General features: G+C 25.4%; 1 protein-coding gene across 2 annotated transcripts in view; it reads left to right on the top strand.

The window, feature by feature from the left end:
* The window catches only part of LOC114119773 (phosphatidylinositol phosphatase PTPRQ), a 27,646-nt gene extending 11,531 nt beyond the window's left edge, over positions 1 to 16,115 (top strand). Inside the window, exons 11-20 of one of the 2 annotated variants that reach the window (XM_027981463.2) lie at positions 254 to 421; positions 2,667 to 2,772; positions 3,209 to 3,423; positions 3,507 to 3,574; positions 9,964 to 10,098; positions 10,831 to 10,962; positions 11,929 to 12,071; positions 12,199 to 12,337; positions 13,505 to 13,580; positions 15,735 to 16,115. In XM_027981463.2, coding sequence (XP_027837264.2) covers positions 254 to 421; positions 2,667 to 2,772; positions 3,209 to 3,423; positions 3,507 to 3,574; positions 9,964 to 10,098; positions 10,831 to 10,962; positions 11,929 to 12,071; positions 12,199 to 12,337; positions 13,505 to 13,580; positions 15,735 to 15,805 — 1,253 coding nt within the window. In that variant the 3' untranslated portion in view covers positions 15,806 to 16,115. Of the gene's footprint in view, positions 1 to 253; positions 422 to 2,666; positions 2,773 to 3,208; positions 3,424 to 3,506; positions 3,575 to 9,963; positions 10,099 to 10,830; positions 10,963 to 11,917; positions 12,072 to 12,198; positions 12,338 to 13,504; positions 13,581 to 15,734 lie in introns of those variants that run through there. The other variant, XM_050201162.1, reaches the window with a different exon arrangement.

Genomic DNA, 16,115 nt, shown 5'->3' with positions numbered 1-16,115 from the left:
ATCCTAAACTCTAAAGTATCATTATTATCCATGCAAGTGTCGTCTATGGTATTAAATTGTAGATATATTTTCAAACTATTAATATTTGATAATAACTTTAATGAATTTAACTAGAGAGCCTTGATATCGAGGGTTTCTAGATTTAACAAATAAAAGACAAGTTAAAAATGAAAAAAATCAGTTGTTTTCAAGTTTCACATTTGATATTATATTATTACAATATTGTAATTTTGTCGTTTAATTCAATGTTTAGATCAAAACGATGGGGTTTTTGACATTGGCGCGGACGACACATGTTCCATAAACGACAAGAAAAGTTATTGCAATGGACCGCTAAGACCAGTTACTAACTACAGATTGAAACTCAGAGCTTTTACAGCGAATGGGTTTCAAGATTCTTGGACAGTACCGTTTACTACACGTAAGTGCTGCAGGAATTATTTAAAATGTATCGTTTAAAACGTAAACCAATAAATATATAATTTAGAATATATAATAAATATAATTTAGTAATATTATAAAATAAATAATAATTATATACTCGTATGTTACACATAAAATAAATTGTAACAAAGTGAAAAGTCAGTAAGTCTTGAGGAAAATTCAGTTGAAAACTCAATATTTCATGTTGTTTTATCGTAATATTTCAACATCAAATTATTATTATTATTATTATATATTGTTCAATTTTTTCTCAAGTCTTAATAATTTCTGTAGATAACTATTTACGAAAAGCGAATGTATTGTAAATTAAAATTTTTATTAAAAATGAAAACGTTAAAAAAATTACTTCTCTAAATTAAATCTACATCTTGTAATTTTACTGATAATATGATGTACACAATCTTTAGGTGTGATCGAATTCATACTATACATACTTTATAAATCCTTTATATGTATGAAAGAATAGGCCTTTTTTATTGTTCCAATTTTGTGAAGACCCTATTCAACTTTTTTCATGTTTATATCAAATTTTCCTACGAGCTAGTGGTCTTTTATTTTAGGCAATGTCAGACTTTAATTTATTGTGGTGTCGATTAGGAAAATGGGTTTCTCACATGGACAATAAATTATAAGTAGCATTTTCTAGAGTTGGAAGACCTGACCGTTAGGTACCACTAACTAAAACTCAGAAAGTGTTATACCAAGAGGTTTTGACTTTAGTAATTTTAAATATTCATAAATGATGTCAGTGGAGTGCGCAGGGGGGTATTTCCCCTATGGGCTTTTTTTTTAACTTTCAAAATGACTGGATTCTGGATCTCTAGTTCATCAAAATATTGTAAAGTATACATTTTTATTTATGACATCCCCCCCCCCATACCAAATTCCTACACACGCCACTGAATAAAATAAAATTATACAAATTATAATTATAATTATAGACTCATTAGAATCATTTGTAAATAATATTATTTTTTATTTGTAATTGAGGTGATACTACTATTTATCACTTGATTAATTATAAATATTGATTATAATTTTTTTCTTTTTTAAAACACAACTATGTGTATCGGATTAAAGAATTTCATTTAGAGAAAGTAAATGATCATGTAGTATGCATCATATTAAGTAAAGTAAAAACTGCACACGAGCGAAGTCGGTAATTCAGCTAGTAGGAATATAAATAAAACAACAATAAACTTAAGTCTTAAGATATCATAAAATTCACCTATAACAACTTAAAAATCGTGCTGTTTAAAAGTAGGTATAATAAGAACTAAAAATCTTAAATAAAGGCGAAAAAAAAGTCCATATTGAGGCATTTGTTGCAAAGCGATAATGGTCTTGGTAAGGGTTAGTTGGTGAAAAAATCGTGCTGTAAGACGGAATATAGAAAAGTGGAAAAGAACAGTTTGGTACTATAAGAAGAAGCATTAAAGAGGATACAATTTAGAAGATAAAGAGAATAAAATATATAGCCGTTAATTATTATAATATATTTATTTATAAAAGTTTTACTTAATAATTAATGACGTAATAATAAGGTTTGCCTGTTTAGTTTTAATTTATTTGTATTAAAATTGTGGGTTATAATAGATATTTTATTATTTTAGGTTTAAATGATTTACATTTCAAAAAGTGATTTTAGACATGCTCAATGCTATGAATATCTGATTTAGTGCGTGAATTCCAAATAATTGAACTACATTCCAAAATTGATCTTACTAATGCATTGTAAAGTAATAGGAATATCAATTGTTAAAATCAAAGAAATGCCGTTTTACAAAACCCCAATATTTTTAGAGCTAATAAACAAATTTTATAGGATGTTTAACATAAAACTAATATATTAAACCTACTAATTTTACTCGGCATCTAAAACGACAAAACCTAATATGTATTATAAAAATGTTGATATTCTAAATAATAATAATAATAATAATAATAATTTTTATTATTTAATTTTAATTTTATGGCATAGAATGACTGCTTGTATAGTAAATATCGGACAAGGTTTTAAGTATATTCATCACATTTCCAGGCTTGCGGTATGTATAGGTAATATATATTGTATATTTTACCATGTCAGTTCGTATGGTTACTAGGGCGATAAAACCACCACAATAAGAATACAAATAAAAACTACAATAATTAACCCGAATCTTTTTTAAACCTACTTATTGTGTACTTGTATGTTTTACAATACCTGTATTGCGTTTTAGGCGGCAAACCCACAGCAGTCTACTACTTGGTGTTGTACAGTGTACTGTTCGCGGTGCTCATCACTGCGACTGGAATGTATTGTATACTTAATGAAAAAGTTCCGTGGTACGTAAAACAATCATATGGTAATATACTTAACCGTGTTAGTCAGTGGCGTATTTAAAATTTAACATCTATAGAGTCATAGGAGTTTGAAAAAGATTAACTTCACAGGTATACAATGTTCCCTTTTCATTCTTCTCACAAGATAATTAAATACAACATTGCAACTGTTCAAAAAAATCTAAAATTTCTGTAGTTACTTTAATATCATGTACGTAATAGATTGTATGTTGATGACTAGTTAACGAAAACTAAAAAATATTATCGTATAATACTATTATATTCACGACATTTTTACCATTTTAACCAACTGAAAATAGTTTTAAAAAAATAATTAAACAAAATGCTTCCCACCGGATTTCGAAACTGTTGACGTTACAGGATATAGCCCCCTCCCTAAATAAGCCACTACATACAGGTTTTTAATCGAATGAAACAGGGCCGTACAGTATAGAGTAATACAAACGACTGCAACACTTCAAGAGTCTGGTGTGCCAAATGATATGAATTTCAAACATTTATCAGCCAAAACTCCCCAAGAAATCGAAGCCGAGTACGACCTATTGAACATGTACTCGAAATCAAACTTCACAACGGATGTGGCTATGATGCCTCAGAACAAGTTCAAAAATCGTTATATCAACACGTTACCATGTAAGACTAGATAACTGAACGATTTAATTATTTTATGTTTACTCACCTAACGAGTTGGTCTTTTTACATAATATATTATTCAGATGACTATAACCGAGTAATTATAAGGTCTGGCGACATCGATGACTATATTAATGCATCTTTTATCGAAGTGAGTAATAATTTATAAAAATCATTGCTTGAATGTGAATATTCTAAGAATAGACGTTTTATAGGCACAAAAAACTGTAGTAGCGATGGTATACTGTATATTATATTTTCCAGTACTCGAATTGAGGAGATTAGAGCTCTACTATTTAATTTTGAGTTAGGTTATTTAATAGTTTAAAAGGAATCTGTTGTATTTCAAGTCTAATTCTTCATTCTTTTATTTTTTGATTCGAATACAGCATTTTTAGATTTTGAATGAAGTGATGAATGTATTGATTTTACAATGATGTGTTGTTTTGTGTCTGTGTACAGCATAACTTGTCAAAATAATGCTTCTATTTTAAACTTCAGGGTTGGTTGGTCAGAGTTCAAAAATAAGAATTTTCCAACAGTTTTCAAAAAAATTGAGAAAAAAACAAAAAAGAGTGACGGAAAAATGGGAATTTTTACGAAAAACTAGTTTTCAAAAAAATCAATTTTGTGTGTATAGTTGTAACTCAAAAACGATTCACTGAAATACTTGAAATTTTCACCAAATGTTTATATTAGTGTTATCTATATATACAGTTAAATTTTCAAAATATTTTGGCTTTTTTGAGTTATTTATAGACAACTGAAATATTTGATTTTTTTTTTAAGTTTGTATTTTAGATTCTGAACGAAGTGATGAATGTATTGATTTTACAATGATGTGTGTTTTTTTTTTTTTTTTTTTTTTTTTTTTTTTTTTGTGTCTGTCACCACGTTTTGGAGCAGTAAAAGTGCTCCGATTTTAAAAAGTGGACCCTGTTTCGGATAGGAAAGTGAATGTAGTTTGTACTTTGGGGGGTCAAAAGTAAAAAATTTCCAATAGTTTTCAAAAGCGCCAGGAAAAACCAAAAAAAAATGACGGAAAAACGGCAATTTTTACGCAAAACCAGTTTTCGACCAAATCGATTTTTTTTATGGTTGTAATTCAAAAACTAATCACTGAAAATACTTGAAATTTTCACCAAATGTTAATGTCAGTGGTATCCGTATATAGTTAAATTTTCAAAAAATTTTGACTTTTTTTGAGTTATTTATAGACCACTGAAATTTTCGATTTTTTTGAGAAATTTTTTTTAAAGTGTCGATAAAAAATTTTTGGATGACCAAAAAGTTTTGAAAATTTAATACAAGGTTCCTTATGAGTTGTTTTTAATGTAGTTAAAAAAAATTAAAAATCGTTAGTCACAATTTTTTTTTATAAGCGTTTATAGTTCAAATTTTTACGAAATCTGTCGAAAACGCGAAAATTTGCAAGTAATTTTGAAGTTGAAAAATCATAAAATTTTTTTCTTTTATAACTAAGTTTTGAAAATCTGGTACAAGGTTCTCCATAAATTTTTCTACAAATATCTGTAAAAAAAACTCTACCGGATTCAGACAAAAAGTTTTTATGAGTGTTTGAAATTTAAATTTTTACAAAACCGCGTTAAATAACGGTTTAGCCTCAAACGATTTTTGATATTTGTTATAATTCAAAAAGTATAAGTCGTAGATACTTGAAAATTTTACCAGTTATTTAGATTGGCATTTTATTTACTTGATTTAATTTTCAAAATATTTTGAGTTTTTTTGAGCTATTTATAGACAACTGAAATTTTCAATTTTTCTGAAAAATTTTTTTTGAAGGGTCGATAAAATTTTTTTGGCCCTATCAAAATACTTGAAAATTTTATACAAAGTTCCTCATATATGATTCTTATAGTGATTAAAAAATTATAAGAATACATAGGCACAATTTTTTTTTATTAGCATTTGAAGTTCAAATTTTGACGAAAATTTGTCAAAATTATGAATATTTGCAAATTATTTGAAGTTGAAAAATCATAAAATTTTTTGTGTTTATAACTAAGGATTAAAAATACAACACTAAGTTTTCCATAAGTTTACCTTCAAGTATCTATAGAGAAAACTCGAAGCATCATTATAGGAAAAATTTTAAGTGCGTTTGAATTTTAAATTTTAACGAAATAGCGTAACGATAACGATTTATCCTCAAACGATTTTAAATATTTGTTATTTTTCGAAAAAAAGTATAAGTCGTAGATACTTGAAAATTTTACCAGTTATTAAGATTGGCATTTCCTTTACGTGATTTAATTTTCAAAATATTTTGACTTTTTTTGAGCTATTTATAGACAACTGAAATTTTCAATTTTTCTGAAAATTGTTTTTTTATGTGTCGATAAAATCTTTTTGGCCCTATCAAAATACTTGAAAATTTAATGCAAAGTTCCTCATAAGTTATTATTATAGTGATTAAAAAATTATAAGAATACATAGGCACAATTTTTTTTTATTAGCATTTGAAGTTCAAATATTGACAAAAATTCGTCAAAACTATGAATACTTGCAAATTATTTTGTAGGTATACTTCATAAAAATGTTTGTATAAGTAGCTAAGAGTTGAAAATTTAATACAAGGTTTTTCATAAGTTTAGCTTACAATTATTATAAAAGAACTTAAATTTTGTTGTATTCGGGCCATTAAAACATAAACCACTTTTTCACCAACCACTAGAAATTATATCCTAGGCTGACAAATCTTCGTTCAGAATCGTTTTTCGTATACAATGATAACTATCATTGGATTCAAATTTAACACTCCTATAATATATAATAATGATCCATACGGCACCTAATGTACAGCAGAGCGGTACTCACTTGCCCGCTTTTTTTTTTTGAAACGTCAATTAAGTGTTGATAAAAAAATTTTGAGTGACCAAAAAAACTTTATTAATACAAGTAATTTAATACAAGGTTTCTTATAAGTCGTTCTTATTGTAGTTAAAAAAAAAAACAAAAATCGTCAGACATAATTTTTTTATAAGCGTTTTAAGTTCAAATTTTTACGAAATATGTTAAAATCATTAAAATCTACAAGTAATTTTGAAGTTGGAAATTCATTAAAGTTTTTGAATTTCAATCTTAGGTTAAAAAATTCAACACTAAGTTTTCCATAAGTTTTTCTTCAAAGAACTATAGAGAAAACTCTTAGAGTTTATATAAGAAAAAGTGTCTGAATTTTAACGATTGATCCTCAAACAATTTTCAATATTTATTATTATTCAAAAAGTATCAAAAAGTATAATAAGTCGTAGATACCTGAACATTCTAAAATATTTCGCTTATTTTTAAGGCTATTAATATAGACATTTGAATTATTCATTTTTGTTTAGTTTTAGATTCTGAACGGAGTGAAGAATGTATTGATTTTACAATGATGTATGTTTTTTTTTTTTTTTTTGTTTTTTTTTTTTTTGTGTCTGTGTACAGCATAACTAGTCGAAATAATGCTCCAATTTCAAACAATGGGGGTGGTTTCCGATGTAAAAGTGAATATCCTTGGTGCATTATAGAGGTAAAAAGTTAACATTTTCCAACAGTTTTCAAAAAAATCGAGAAAAACAAAAAAAAAATGACGGAAAAACGGCAATTTTTACGCAAAACCAGTTTTCGACCAAATCGATTTTTTTTATGGTTGTAATTCAAAAACTAATCACTGAAAATACTTGAAATTTTCACCAAATGTTAATGTCAGTGGTATCCGTATATAGTTAAATTTTCAAAAAATTTTGACTTTTTTTGAGTTATTTATAGACTACTGAAATTTTCGATTTTTTTGAAAATTTTTTTTTAAAGTGTCGATAAAAAATTTTTGGATGACCAAAAAGTTTTGAAAATTTAATACAAGGTTCCTTATGAGTTGTTTTTAATGTAGTTAAAAAAAATTAAAAATCGTTAGTCACAATTTTTTTTTATAAGCGTTTTTAGTTCAAATTTTTACGAAATCTGTCGAAAACGCGAAAATTTGCAAGAAATTTTGAAGTTGAAAAATCATAAAATTTTTTTCTTTTATAACTAAGTTTTGAAAATTTGGTACAAGGTTCTCCATACATTTTTCTTCAAATATCTGTAAAAAAAACTCTACCGGATTCAGGCAAAAAATTTTTATGAGTGTTTGAAATTTAAATTTTTACAAAAACCGCGTTAAATAACAGTTTAGCCTCAAACGATTTTTGATATTTGTTATTATTCAAAAAGTATAAGTCGTAGATACTTGAAAATTTTACCAGTTATTAAGATTCGCGTTTTCTTTACGTGATTTAAATTTCAAAATATTTTGACTTTTTTTGAGCTATTTATAGACAACTGAAATTTTCAATTTTTCTGAAAAAATATTTTTGAAGTGTCGATAAAATTTTTTTGGCCCTATCAAAATACTTGAAAATTTAATACAAAGTTCCTCATATGTTATTCTTATAGTGATTAAAAAATTATAAGAATACATAGGCACAATTTTTTTTTATTAGCATTTGAAGTTCTAATTTTGACGAAAATTCGTCAAAATTATGAATATTTGCGAAATATTTGAAGTTGAAAAATCATAAAATTTTTTGTGTTTATAACTAAGGATTAAAAATACAACACTAAGTTTTCCATAAGTTTACCTTCAAGTATCTATAGAGAAAACTCGAAGCATCATTATAGGAAAAATTTTAAGTGCGTTTGAATTTTAAATTTTAACGAAATAGCGTAATGATAACGATTTATCCTCAAACGATTTTAAATATTTGTTATTATTCAAAAAGTATAAGTCGTAGATACTTGAAAATTTTACCAGTTATTAAGATTCGCGTTTTCTTTACGTGATTTAATTTTCAAAATATTTTTTAATATAAGCTGGTTTTTTTAAACCACCTTTTTCACCAACCACTAGAAATTATATCCTAGGCTGACAAATCATCTTCGTTCAGAATCGTTTTTCGTATACAATGATAACTATCATTGGATTCAAATTTAACACTCCTATAATATATAATAATGATCCATACAGCACCTAATGTACAGCAGAGCGGTACTCACTTGCCGACTTTTTTTTTTTTATAAATATCGATAAAAATTGTTTAGCTAAGTCAAAATACTTGAAAACTCAATACAAAGTTCCTCATAAGTTATTCTTGTATTGATTCAAAAATCATAAAAATATATAGATTAGATTAGGTTAGGTTTGATTATATTTTCAAATTATTTTTTAGTTAAAAGTTTGTGTAAATAGCTTAAAATAGTTGAAAATTTAATTCAAGATTTTCCATAAGTTTGGCTTACAATTTTTATAAAAGAATTTGAACGTTGGCTAATTAAAAAAAAATTATTCTTAATTTAAATTTTTACAAAATCCGAATATCACTCGTAAAATAACGATTTACTATCAAATAATTTTAGATTTTTCTTATAGTTAAAATTTACTATTCGCAGAAACTTGAAACCTGTACCAGTTGTTTAAGTTGGCATTTTCTGTACACGATTTAATTTTGGTGTATTCAGGTCATTAAAACATAAATTAACTTTTTCACCACCTACTGGAAAATATATCCTAGGCTGATAAATCATCTCAGTTGGTTTCAAATGACCTACTGTAGAGCAGAGCTTTACTCGCTTGACTACGCTTTTTTATAGTTGAACTACACTATGAACCACAAATATTTTTATGAAAATAATTTTTAAAATTAATTATTATTATTTTATTTTATTTTTATTAAATATACAACATAAATCCTTTTGAACATTATATGTACATTCAATTTTACATTATACAAATATATACATACATCAATTACATAACCAATGACAAAAATGTCTTAATATCTAAAAGGTTAGGTTTATTATTATTATTAACTTATCATCCAAAAGATTCAAAATAAATGGAGGATCTACATTGACATTGATCATCATACGCCTAATAGATTCATTTTTAAGAAAGTTAGTTTAAAAAAAAAGGAATATAAAAAAAGCTACAGATCAGGAGGAGCGTTGAGGTATTCTAAATGAAATTAAAAACTATAATTCAGTAGAGTCAATATTATCTTGTAACAAACCATCGAAAAACTTATTCCCCGAAATACGTCTACGCTCAGCCAAAGAAACAAAATCAAGTTGCGACGCAACTGGGTCATAATTTAGGGCTCACCATGTTATTTAATTTAAAGCTAAGCAACATGTTGTTGTCAAAACAACATATTTTATATTGAAAAATAATTAGATGTTTACTATACTTGAATAAACATATAAACGTATAATTTAAATGCATTTAATGTTTAAAGAGATTTTTATTTTTTTAAACTATGAATTTTATGTACTTAAACTGCATTTTATACTACATTTTTTAAGATTCTAAGTTTTTTTTAAAGGTTTTTTTAATGCTTAAATTCACAGTCTTACGTATTAAGTTGTGAATATTATTAACTCTCAAGTTATATATGTACGACTATGTCGTAATTAATCTTGTATCTTGCTTATACTTATGATTATAGGAGATAAAAATTATAAATGGTATTATATAAATTAATTGCATATTTTCAGGATTCAAATGGTATTCGACAATATATAGCTTGCCAAGGTCCATTGAAAAATACTTGCATTGATATGTGGCAAATGGTCTTAGACCAAGACGTAGCTTCAATTGTTATGTTATGTCAGATTAGTGAAAAAGATAAGGTGGAGTACAATTGTATTCTAAGATATATTATTTGTATACGTATTTCAATCCTAAATCTTTTAAGTAGTTGAGTCTATCGTGTATACTCAGTATAGTATCATTCAGTGGCGTAGACAAGATTAATCATTGGAGTTAGACTTTAGAGTATACCGATATACATTGTACAATGTAAATATAAAAAAAATTAATGGTATTGAACTGTTATTATAACGAGACTACCTATATATAATAAAATAAAGTCATGATTGAAGGGAGAGAGGGGGTTTAAATCCATTAAGGCTCCTGGTTACAACACTACCATCCATAGTTTTATACCATTTCTTTCATACAATTTTGTGTTATTTACTTTTTTTAATATTTTATCTTAAAAATTATAAATTCTGATATCTGTCCATTGGACTAAAATAATATATATCTTTTAGATTTTATTCTCTTTGAGAACTAAATTTTTTTATGAAAATTTAAGTATCAAGTTAACAATTTTTTGAATTATTAGGATACTATTGAAGTTATTAATATTATATAATTGATGAATCTCAAAAATATTTTCCACAACTTAAGTATTATATTGATAACTTTTGAATAATTTATCATTTTTTTGATTGCTGTTATAAATAATGCATAGCCACACAGGTATTGTATTTATTTTATATTGTTAATTTAAATGTAATATACACTAATTAGAGTAATGTGTTAAGGACGATTTATAATTTATTAATACAATTATTTAGATAAAATGCAACAAATATTTTCCAAACAATAATGAAAAATTAGTCTTTGGAGATATTCAAGTGAAAAATGACATTATGATTGTCGACAAAGAACGTTATTTGTTCACGATCAGAATATTGACGGTTTTAAAAGTAAGTACATAATATCACTTGTAATAAAGTATAAGTAGTTAGAGACGAACCCAATATTTTCAAAAGACTTGAAAGGATATAGTTAGGTATTTTGAACTCATATCTTAAAATTCACATAGAGTTATCTAGTTCTAGGGTTATTGGTACCTACTTGTGAGATAGTTCGTCTAATTTTGTTTTTAAGTTACTATTAAAAATTGTGACTTATTATTAGTGCATTCTAAAAATAATTCCTTGTCTATTCGGTATAATATTTATAGTATATATAATAATGGTTTTAGTCTTTTAGATCTATTATTTTTGGTGAGAAAGTTGCAAATCATTTATATCGATATGTCGAAAGTACGAAAGTATTAGACTATAGTTGAACTTAGTTTGACTTAAGGTATTGCCTGTCAATAGAAATGTATTAAGATTTTTATTGCTTAGCGATTATGAATTATTTGTTTAAACTAAAAGTCATAATACGTTGCTTTTACGGTATTTGTAAATAAATTTATACCTATGTGCTATGTATAGTAATGAATAATTATTAATTAATAACAAGCTTTTAAAGAAATTAAAGAGCAGGCCACAGCTGCCCTTTATTTTTATTATTGTAAAGTAGGTACCTACTTTTATTATACAAGTAATCTAATCTGATTTTCAAAAACAATATTTTAATATCCATCATATTTTCAAACGTTTATAGCCCAATATATTTGTTTACTCCAGTATTTGTGGGAACCGTTTTAAATAGAAACTTATAATCAATTTATGGTTATGATTTAAAATCGTCAAATTAATCTAACCTAATATTTGACATTTAACTTATTATATTTTACTGATTTATAATAAATTATCCTCAGACTTAGAAGATATAATTTAGATGTGATGTATAGTACATTAGTATTTCAACATAAGATACAAAATAATGAATTAAAATTGAAATGACTGATAAATAATAATCAATAAGTTGTGTTTTAGGGACATTTAAAAAAGACGATAAGACATTTTCAATTTCACGATTGGCCAGATTTTGGAACACCGAAAGATCCATCGAAATTATTGCAGTTTTGGCGTGTAGTACAAGCGAAATCCCCAAAGGGTCTAGTTGTTGTGCATTGTAGGTGAGTATAATTTATAATAATAATATTATTTTTAAATTGATTTGTAGTTTTGATTATTAAAATTCGAGAAAAACTCTCCAATCTAAATAATGAATATTATAAAAACCTATTATTATTTGTTTAAAAGTGCTGGAGTCGGCAGGACAGGAACTTACATAGCATGTGACATGCTATTGCGTCTAATCCACCAGGATAGAACAAAATTAAATGTTTTTAAAACAGTTTTAAGATTGCGTGAACAACGGACTAATATGGTACAAACACAGGTAAAATATTTGTTTCATATACCTAGTTAAAAATGTATAACATGCTTCAACGTATAATATGTTGAGTGTTTAATGATATTATTAGGTATTTTACATTTTTACTCGAAAACACAATAATAATTATTTGAAGTACTTACCAAGTTTTACCTATATAAAATACAATATTATTAATATTCAAGTATTAGTTTATAATATTTTTTAATTTTTACCTTATAAACCTATATATTACACTACTTTGGGTTTTAAACATATTTATTTTATAATAGTAATAAATATTGGGTTTTTTAAATAATTATATGAAATCTAAAAAATTATTAATTGTGAATTGTTTTTTTTTTTAAGGATTATTATAACATAATATTCTTTATTAATTAGATATTTTTTAAAATTAAAGGAAATTAAGGAATACTGAATAAATACATGTTTCTGCGTTTGAATACAATAATAATAATAATAATAATGTATACATATACATTATAAATTATTATTGTAGGTATCAATTAGTTAGTACTTAATATCCTCCTTCTTTTTCTTTTCACCATTAATTTTCTCTATCTTGTTAAATGCTTTACTAATTTTCTACTGCAAAACATTCCACGTAGTATTTTTCTTATTACGCCTTCACAGTTATATTTTATTACTGTTCGTATAGATGCTGATATATCTATATATATATATATTTTTTTCAACTCGAAGGTATTGGTTTACAACTATAATTCTCCATTCTAACCGATTACTCGTCTTTTCTTTAAGTTCTTTAAAGGTTTTGACTTTTGCACCGCATTTAATGTATCCTATATAATAGTTCCGAGAACGTGATGCAGTTTTTTTCCTTCTATCATACCTTCTAATATTATATTATGTAATTCTTCTGGGTGTCTCAGGGCATGTCTAACCATTTTCCAGAGTCTTCCTCTTATAGAATCTATGAGTGTACGTTTTTTTTCCCACTGTTCTAAGTACTTCTTCATTCGTTTCCCGCTCTATCCAGCTTATCCTTAAATTTAAAATTTATTTATATATATTATAAATAGTATAAAATAAATATTTTTTCTTATAAAAATTATTATAAATTGAAAATTATAAGTTTTATGACAATATGTGAAATAATAAAAATATAGTAATGATATCAAATGCAAAATATTAATCAATGGTATAATTTTTTAGGCTCAATATGAATTCATATACGATTTTTTAGCGTATTGTTTAAATCTACAGACGAATTCGTTGAATACAACAACAGGTCAGTGATAATATTGTTATAATTATTATTTTTGTTATACTCATATATAAGAAAATTCAAATACTTTTAGCGATAATACAGAAAAGTCTCAACTAAAAGAGTGTTGAACAAATTACTATATTATAATATTTTTATCAATATATATTGATATCCTAGTATTATAATAGTATTATAGTGCATAGTAAATATTATATACTCATTGTATGTTTTAGAATCATATTTTAGATTTTAACTAACTTGTAAGTTATGAAACAATGCTTACCTAATAGATTGTTAATATGTGAATCCCATCTTAAATTAGTATCAAAAATTACACCCAAGTATCAAATTGTTTCAAATTAATTTTACATGTAATATAAAAAATTATAATTTTATTATATACTCGTACTTAAAAGTTAAAATCTTCACAACAATATTCTTCTAAGTATAATGATTAATTAATATGAATGATAATAATTATTAAATGATTGTCAATCAAATTCTAAGGTGTTTATTTTGAAAAATTTAAAAGGATGACTTCAATTTTGTGACACAGGTTATTTACTTCTATTTTTATCAAATTGTTTAAAATGTCATTGATATAATTGGTACTTGAACCGATTTAAGGGGCATAATAAAAGCAATTCTAGATTTAAATTTTAAAAGTAAATACCTACCAGAATATCAAAAAGTAAAAATATACTCTCAAGCTTGGTCTTCGACAATTTGTTATATTAGCATTCAGTATTTCCGTTCAATTAGAAACTAATAGTTTTAAAGTAGTTATGGACATTGGACACATATAGATACAGCGGTACACAAATATTATAAATGATATTAAAAGACGAACAGTTATTATAATAAACAGCCACATTTAGAAAATTTTGAAATACAGCCCATTGATAAGTATAAATTGTGAATAAAATAAATATAATAATGATGATAATATTTTATCATATCGGTAAAATAACAGCGGTTCAATAAATATTAATCTATAATCAACGATAAATAGGTATTTTTTTCATCAGTAGATTTCAATAACGTCGTCTTATGTATTATAATACATTTTACATTTTAATAATAATTATTATTATATATTATAAGAGAGTAAATGATAAGTAATCGATTTCTAAATTGAATTTTATAGTTTAGGTATAAATAGGTATATAATATTATATATGTTTTAAGTAGGTATAGAGAGAGTTACGTTATGTTACCTACTTGCTTCATGCTTGTATACTAAATTTACGTCTTATAAACGAGATATTATAATTGCTGCGTTTTGTTAAACGGTAAGTAATTCCAAATTGGTTCCCGGAATAGTGTTTCGTAAGACACATAATACGTATGTATTACGCATGATTATCTGAATTAGTTTCCATCGTTTCCGGTACCTATTAAAATTATGACATAAATATTATAGGTAGGTATAGCTTTTAAAGAAATGATTTATTATAATTTAAAAAATCTAACCTATCACAAATATTATTCTTTGGTGTTAATTAATTAATTAATTAATTAGGTTAATGCCAAGTGGCAGTATTTTTTATATACAGTCATTTTAATACATATACGAATAAAAGAAAGATAATGGAATGAGGAATTTACATCTAATCAAATTAATGTTTAAAAAAAATGTATAATATATAGGTTTTGTCAAAACTTATATAATACTTGTCTACTAATATCAGCATTTTTTTTTATTTATTATTATTATTATTCATTTTAATCTGATTGTGTTTAACTTTAAAATTTATTCTAGTCTTATTGTGAAATTTGTAAGCATAAAACCATAAAGTACATGAAACAAGATTTAGATTCCATATACGCAACACGCGAATAAAATAAATTGTATATTTATTATGTAATAAACTTAAATATAAAAAATATAAAGTATAAACTAAATATATATTGATAATATAATATCTAATATCTATCGCGTTCTTGCGTGGTTCCTAATATTTATGAAAGAATATGTTTATCACCACACAAAATCATAATGGACATAATAAATCGACTTGATTTCGATGAACATGCACACAATATCTTATAGAAATTAAAATAGATGAATTAATAAACCTTTCAAAATTTACAGTATGCTAAGGCTAACTAACACTATATATTGTCCCAAAAACGGTGATTTTTAATTTAAGTAAAACTTATATTTTGTTTCAGAAGAAAAAAAGAAACACGTCTCTCCTACGAACAGTATGGACGAGTGTGGTACAAGATTTATACAATCATGAAAAGATATAGTATTCAATATTGTAATAGGTACTATTCTAAAACGCGTGCTCGCAATAATACTTGATCGAGTTGATTGGTTATGTTTATCTGCAATGGAGTAAAAATGTAAAATGTGCGTTATACGCGCAGTTACTTATATCGCCTATATATTATTATGATATATGTATTAAGAAAAATATCACGTCCTCGATAAAATACAATATTATCACGTTGGACTCGTTGTTTAACTATATACATTCACTGTAATTTTTTTCCAATAATATTTGACGGCGTTGTTTGACAATAAATGCGAATAAATAATCTATGAAA

Source organism: Aphis gossypii, chromosome 2, assembly GCF_020184175.1.
Source record: "Aphis gossypii isolate Hap1 chromosome 2, ASM2018417v2, whole genome shotgun sequence".
In the NCBI taxonomy this organism is placed as follows: domain Eukaryota; kingdom Metazoa; phylum Arthropoda; class Insecta; order Hemiptera; family Aphididae; genus Aphis; species Aphis gossypii.
The sequence above is the reverse complement of the archived record's forward strand: the minus strand, read 5'-3'. Positions and strand labels throughout refer to the sequence as shown.